Raw genomic sequence first — 8,262 nt, forward strand, 5'->3', positions numbered from 1 at the left:
TATTGGTTCAACTTGATCATAATTGAGAATATTATTTGAACGCGTTAAGTATTGCCGCGGATACGGGCAAAACGTTGCACACACCCGTCGGACTACACACCCTTCTAACTCGGAAAACATACCTACCGCTCATATTGTGTGGCTGTTACTCCATTTGAGTTTCTAGTAAAGAGAGTTACTAGAACCTACAGAACTTTTGCAATGACCCAGTGATTTTAGGCAGAACAGATGACATGCATACCAGAAATAAGAAAAATAAAACATACCTTGCAACATTTTCCGAATTCTGACATGAAATTATCAGTGTCGATGAGTACCATAAACAATGCTAATAAACAGTATGAAAGGTAAGAAGGAAACTAAGATAAGGATATTTCCTGTAATTTTAATAATTTAGTGTAGTTTCGAATAATTTAGTTTTACAGAATATTAATGATAAGATTACTTTTTTTTTTTTAACTTAACAGAACCGTTACCTACATCCTTAACAGAACCCTTATCTAGTCCTTATGTTTCCAATATACATATATGTACTAATATTATAAAAACGAACGTTATAATGTGCGTTTATATAATTAATCACTCATCCTTATCTTAGAACATTTAAATTAGAAGATGAGTATTTATTCTAAAAAACATTATTAGAGACTGGTGTGGTAATGCTTTAGTTTTCTCTTCGGTAATATAAATCCCCGGATTAAATTTTGCCATGTATCAGACTTCCAATTAAATGTGTATACATGTATATAGATCTTACTTAGACTTTTATAAATCTTAAGAGAAAGCAGTGTTATTTTTAGTACCCTGATATAAAATTAATTTGAATTCGGTTCTATAAATATTAAAAGTGAAAAATTTTTGTCTTCTACGTCACTTATTCCAATAATTCTTTGCTTCATGTTAAAATTCTCCTTTTTACTACTCCTTTTTACTGTACTATTTAAAATTCTCCTTTTTATCTTTTTTATTTCTTTGTGTGTTTTATAATACCAAAATTACGAAAGTAAAATTCCAAGCTCTCCGATGAAAGGCCTTCTTTTGGAAATTGATATGGCTGTGCCCTACATGTATATTAAAGTAAGTAATATGTGTGGATGGGGACGTAAAATTCAAACTTTCCCATTATAAAATTTTCTATCTTTATTACATGTTTAGCTCTGGAATGCAATTTATTGCGCTGTATTGGTGTAGTATATAAGGATAATTTCCTCATTGTATCCATTTGTAAACTTCTGTAGTAACTACTTGATGCATTGTTAAAGAAAATTAAAATTTGCCTTATACTTTGAGTGGAATTTGGTTTGCTTTATATAGAAATTTGTGCCAAATCAAAGAATTTATTAAAATATATAAATCGAATTAGGAGTTATTGGTCATTCTAACTACAGTTATAAAAAACTTTACGGATCATTAATTTTTGGAAATTATGAAATGCTTCTAAACTTGTTTTTGCTGAAACTGATTTAAAGCAAACAGAACAGACCAAGTTGCTAAGCGACGCTTTCAAAGCTTTTTCAGTGTTGAAATATTTTTTCTAATACTAAGAAATTTTTATAATCTGTAACATAGAGAGCTTTAAATATTTATAGGAATATCTGGAGCAAATTTAAGTCAATATTTGAAATAGTTGAAAACTGAATGAGCTGTCGAACGTTTTCCTTAACCCATTCTGAGATCGTATTAATTGTAGGAAAATAAGATAGGAGGTAACTTTGTTTAGGTTATCAGTGTTTGCTACATTTGCGCAACATTAAATAGGGTCTCTAAAAATTACATCCCAATACTATGGCATCTAAAACGAATGTTCGAAATCCTTAAAAATGAAAGGAAGAAAAAAAAATTCGAGAAGTTGGCAAAGGCTTCATGTTATGTTTTATCTTCGAAGATAATGAGGGAGAGATGCTGCTCGACCCCTAAGAATGAGTAACTATAGATTGCAAAACAGGCGAGTTGGAATTTTCTATACGACTGTTTTACTTTCAAACTGTAAATGGCAAACTTTAATGAAATGCTTTACTTTCAACTTTTAACTGAAGTTAACGCTATGCATTACCCAATTAAGTTTAGAAACCCGATGGAAATATTCAACGATATAACGTGAAAGAGCATCGTAAGTTTTAAGAAAGCTACCCGTCTTTAAAGTTAGATTTGATTATTGTGCAACCAGCTCCTCTTACCGACCTGATGCCTCAGGGTAAAAAAGTAAACTTATTCATTTTACTTTATGTATAGATTGTTACGCAATAATTCTTCTTTGATGCACTATGTTAACACATTTATGTTAGAAAAGGTCTGGAAATAATCTGCTTCAAATGCCATTTCAGTCAGTAAAAGGCTTCTTTATCAGAATATTTCTGCTTTCATGGTTTTGTAGTTTAATTATTTTTCGGCTTGTCGTAGACATATTCTCCTCCCTTCCTTTAGTGCTCTACATGCACGTAATCCAACTGATAATATTTTAAATGAATAAGATAAGCAGCTGCAAATGGGTGCTCAGATTACTACTTGCTCACTTCCTGAAACAGGGAACTTATAAAATCTAGGTTTGATTTCAGGACTTCCTAGGGAATATATTGAATAACAAAATGAACAAGCACAAAATAATCAGTTGCAAATGTAAAATGTGAATGAATGACATGTGGATGGAAATGGATAAATAATCGAAATTCAGAGTGAATTTTAACGAATCTTTGCGATAGACCTAGAAATGTTCCTACATCTGTTAATTACTAAGCGAACCTTTGTAAACAGTTTATTTTTGCAAACATAGAGGAAAGGAATGAAATCGACTCTATTGATTAACATAGGCTATGAAAAGAAATTCTATAGTATATTAGCAACCAATTTCATAGAAAATAGCCTATTAAAATTTATATAAAATGACCCGTGTCCTTTCGTTACTTTTGGTAGTTAAAATCCTAAACGTGATTTTACTTTTAAATCAATTCTAATAATTGTTAAATTAAATTTTATTTTATTGCTGCCTTCAGAGACTTTCAGAGTAGATTCGATGCTCTGTAAAATAATAAGTATAAATAAAAGAAATGTTCCTCTTTGTACTGATTTTATTATTTATGTTATGACCGTTAACATATATTTCATTCTTGATTCTTTTGAAGCTACAATTCTGCTAGACTTATAAGTTTATTATTACTCTGTTAGAATTTTCAGTCTAAAAGATTTTTCTCAAAGTTATATCTTTGAGTAAAGCACAACTACAAACGTTTTGGGCAATGATGCTCCAAAACTAGCATTTATTACATCACGATAAAGACAACTGTGACTAATAACTAATCCCCTTTATGTTGTCGTTTGTACCACTTATTTGGTGAATCCAAATATGGTACGTCTCAGTGACAGAAAGAGCAAGTAACATAGTCCTCAGAAAATATTTTAATGAGAATAATTAGCATCACAAGTATACGATATAAATTATGTTATTAAACTGATATGACCATATTGAGAAATTTTGAGATAATTTTGCATAATTTGCCTTTTAAAATTTTCCTTCATCATCGTTTTTAAATAATAAGTTTCATATTAATTTCATATTAAAATGCGTATAAACGCTAAATAAAAATAAAGAAAATGCACATAAACTATAAATTAGAAGTTTATATAAATGTTAAATTATAAAAGGCAATGCGTATAAACATGTTAAATAAATAATAAATTTATCTAATTAATATTATTTCAACCCAGAATACCTAATCAGTACGTTATCGTCATTGAAAACTAAAGATTTATTTGCCATTTTAAGGTAATAAGTATGTTATTATATATCGAATTCTTTAGAAAAGCTAATGATTTGTGTCTGCATTAATTCTGTTTCTTTCGGCTTTGAGATAAAATCCATGCCTCAAGCCAAATTTTTGAGTCATATAAATTTATACTGAAAATATGAATCACTTTTTCCTCTGAAATATATTGTTAAATATTTGAATATGTTTAATAAGGGAGCACATGCAAAAAAACATTAAAGAAACTTTTAAAGTAAAAGCCAATTTTAATTACTTTTGTACAGGAAATAAGGAAGAGTTTTAACTTGAGAAATATTTGATGTTTATTATGTTGTTAATATGTTGCGAATGCAGTTTATATTATAAAATGTATCATGAAGTTTTCAAACATTCACATTTAGCAGTTTTCAGATAAAGCGACAAAAAATTCTAGAAATTCTTGCTCATTCCTGTTTTCTATATTTTAAAGTATTCGTTGACAGAGTTTATATTTTTAATAATTTCGTATTTTTAAAATTTGATTCGGTCTTTAATTTTCTTACTGACTAAAATTACAAAATTAGTAGGTTAATTTGCATATTAAACAGCATTTATTTTTCGTGCACTCACTGCCAATACAATAATATGAAATTCTGGTATCTCACGTCATTCACTAAACAAAGGCGAAAGTATCATTTATTGTAATGTACTATTTTTTGTTAAACGCTGCATTTTTGTGTCAATTATTCATAACGGTAATATTTTATTTTAAATATTTCCGTAGACTTAATGTATGTCAGTCAAGCAATCTATGAATGATAGCTTTTTGCAATACATGCATTTATTATAAAAATCCGAAATAATTTTGAAAAGTGAAAGCAAGAAAGATTTAAGCACAATCTTAATTTAGGAATGATGGCAATCAAAATTTTAAAAAGTGCTTACAATTTGTAATAATGTAGCAATGAACAGACTTACAATTGCTATTTAATATTCTTTTACATTGTACTTGTATTTTTGGTGAAAAGAATTGGTTATGGTAATTTAAATAATGCTTTCCAGCTCCTTAGATTGATTTCTGTTGTTTTAAATTTTTCTTATTTTTGCTGGTTATTGAGACAAAATCTTGAACACAATGAAATGTGAAACAAACAAAACTATTGATTGCTTTCATAGCAGTTTTTTCCCTCCATAATCGTACTAGAAGCCATTAGTGTTTGTATCCTGGCAATCGACATGCTTTAGGTCTAATGCTTAATCCGATTAAAATTTTCATTTATTCTTAAGAATCTAAATATTATTTGAAAAATTAAGACACGTTATCAAGTAATAGCAATGTAGATTATACGTGTTATTATAAAAATTTGTGTTTAAAAATGTCTATATCCGTTATATATATATACACATATAAAATGTCCACGATTCTTTGCCAAGAAATAATCATTTAAACCGTACATTTTGCAAACCTATGAGACTATGACAGTTTTTGAAAGTATTTGAATTGATTTCAAAAAAATTTTTAAAACTTTTGAAAGCATTTGCAGCTTAGCTGTCTTATGTGCCTTTCATACAATAATAGCCGGACCTTTCTCAGCACTTACTTGTAGCTTTAGAGAAAAAACATGTAGTTTAAAGCTGCTACATGAATCTTCCAAAATTTAGTAGTTAAATGCAAGGTAAATCTTCGAAATTAATTACGTGCTTGGACGTTTTGGTCTCAAAAGTGAGAAAAAAGAAAGTAAAATTTTCTCATAGGCTCCCTCAAGTATCTTTTATGCAACAACTGTGGAAAATATTAGTTCTTACTTGCAGCTTTTGGAAGAAATACCCGTTAGTAAATGTGTTCCTAAATCTAACAAAATTTTAATGCAGGATAGATCATCTTCTAGATTAATTATCTGCTTTGATGTCAGGGGGAAAGTAAAATAAAATAATATTTTCTCAGAAGAATTTCTGGTTACGAGAGAATTACAAATATATACGGAAGATTCTAAATTCGAAAATCATATATATTAAGGATTAGAGCAATATTAGACAAAATACGTGTATCTGTAATTAATTTTAATATCGTTACTTATCTTTCCTATATTTCTTAATCATACAAAGCTGCTAATACTTCGCATCCTTATCTGGGCCCCTAAATTCTAGAAGGTTTCCCACACATGTCATTGTTTTAAATGCTCAGCCTCAAGAGTTAGCTAAGATAGAAAATAAGCTTCGCATTGTTTGTAAATTGATTTTATTATGCATATGTTTAATTTTCCATATGTTATGTGTGTATTCACAAAGTTTCTAAATTTTTCTTTCTGGAAGAGTTTAATAATATTCTTTTTTTTTTCTCTTTAAAATTATTGTATATGTTTCACTTAAATATTAATAGGGCTAGCAATGAAGCAAATTGCCTGCTGTAGACTTCTTTAAAATAGATTGCAGGAAGATTTGACTGCATTTAAAGAAAATTAAGGAAACAAAAATTTATATAATATTTTCAGGCTTACCTTCAGTTTTATCACCGTCTTCCAGGTCCACTGCTTGTGGTATAGTCGGTGGTTCTCCTTGCATGTAGCAACAGCCATTCCTAGGTAAATCTAGAAGATGACTGACAGTAAATCTTTTCGTATTGTCTCCGTATTGTACTGCACCTATGTCAACCATTCTGCACTGTTAAGTCTTAAGTCTACCGTCTTTGCATTTATATAATCATTTCCTCATTTCATACTTAGTTTCATCAACAATGACAAAACGCGAAGATTACAAGATAAATTGTAATGGCATAGGTTCTAGCAAATTTCGCACTCAGTTGAATACCTAAAATATATTTTCTAAATAGTATAAATTTACTTTTCTCTCTACAAATTATTATTAATTTTAGGCAGTGAACTCTACTATCAATTTGTAAAACACAATGTAAGATGTTTTCTCAACTTCTTTACTGATTGGCGACGGTGTTTATACACCGTCCTCAGTTCATTCGTATTAAGTGTTTTAATGAAATCGTCGATATATCTGTATTCTAAGTGCCTCTACATTTGATGCCTTATTTGTTGAACGGTGGAACGAGGTGTGGAAATGCTTTTGGTGAACGGCGATGACAGCTCGTGATCCTTGGCACTTGAACGCGCCTCATTAAGGGAACATCCCGCCAATGGGGGATGGAGAGGGCGTCCCCGAGATGTCACCACAGCTCCGCCTTCTCTCATCGAAAGCTCCTCTCTCATCTTCTCTTCCTCCTCCGACAGTATTTTAACGCTGTTTCACAAGTGCTGCCAATCATTTCATTCCACTGAAGAGCTAGAAGTCATTAAGAACGATTACACACCGGTTTGTTAAACGAACATGAAACTTTAAAACTAATTATTATTTTTCTTCTTCCCTGAAATTCGTTCAATAGATGTAGTACGTTACTTCCGTCAGTAATGGTACACAAGAAAGACTATTAGTTCCAGTTTCAAATACACAGTTAATGACACTATGAAGTCCTTTTAAATGGCGCTATTTCAAAAGTGTTATTGATTTTGAAGTTTTCAGTTTTCCCTTTCCTTTTTATAATGTGATTTGAGATTTCAAAAATTAGGGAGAAGCACACGGGTACATAAGAATAAGCTACGGATTCAAGAATCACTTTTCTGCTTTCAGTTAATGAAATACCATACATTTTATTCAACAGCAGTTTCGTAATTATAGTAGTATATAACAGCAGCAATAATAGTTTTGAATTTTTTTGTTTTCCAAATTTTTAGGTTTTTTATAATTTATTTTTCTTATAATTTCCTTAATCAAGGTCTTGTATATAGCTAGTAAAAATATTTGACCTAGAACCGTAATAATACTAAAGTCTTTAGAAAGGTCTACTGATGGCGTTGCTATTTTAATGGATTTTTCTGTAGAGATAACCGTGCTAACAATAGTTTAAATTTGCTGTTAAGTACGACTTAGAAACGACTAGCAAGCCGCTTTTTTTCTTTCATAACTTTTACTTTTCAGATGAAAGAATTAACTAATTTACTCAGATTTATCTGAAAGTATTTCTACTTCCGGAGGAAAAAGTACTATTATGTTATTTAAGTTGAAATTTGGGTAGCTTGCGATTTTTAACATAATCAAGGGTATGATCTCATGACCAGTGACCATTACTGAATTATCATATTTTATGCATACCGAGTTTATATTAAAGCCCTTAGAGACCGAAATAGCTTTTGTCTTAACACCGAAATAACTCTGCCTTTGAACGCCGAAAGCCAGAGCTGCGAAAGTTTAGCTTATCTATAGTAAAGTGCTAGGAGTTCAGCCCGGGTTCGAATCCCGGGGGGACGGACTGGCTGCATGAAAGTCTTCGTGGTTTTCTTCTGGACTTCTCTTGGGATTACATAAAAGAATAGCTGTACATCTTGCCATCGTTCGATGTTAGCGATCTACGAACCTGCAGCATAGTTCATGCAGTAACATAATATTTGAAAGGCAGCAGAACATCCATCAAGAAGTTCTAGTTCGAATACGGATATGTATTGTTGCCGATGGAGGATACATCGAACATGTTTAACTC

At 30.6% G+C, this 8,262-nt stretch overlaps 1 protein-coding gene across 1 annotated transcript in view; it reads right to left on the reverse strand.

Annotated features, from left to right (window-relative positions):
- Positions 1–6,811, reverse strand: part of LOC118183807 (paired mesoderm homeobox protein 2-like) — a 56,522-nt gene extending 49,711 nt beyond the window's left edge. The window contains exon 1 of the mRNA XM_035353416.2: positions 6,218–6,811. Coding sequence (XP_035209307.1) covers positions 6,218–6,374 — 157 coding nt within the window. The 5' untranslated portion in view covers positions 6,375–6,811. The remainder of the gene's footprint in view (positions 1–6,217) is intronic.
- Positions 6,812–8,262: the final 1,451 nt, after the last annotated feature.

This window comes from Stegodyphus dumicola, chromosome X1 (assembly GCF_044657685.1).
Source record: "Stegodyphus dumicola isolate Sdum_Otavi_A_Nest chromosome X1, ASM4465768v1".
NCBI lineage: Eukaryota > Metazoa > Arthropoda > Arachnida > Araneae > Eresidae > Stegodyphus > Stegodyphus dumicola.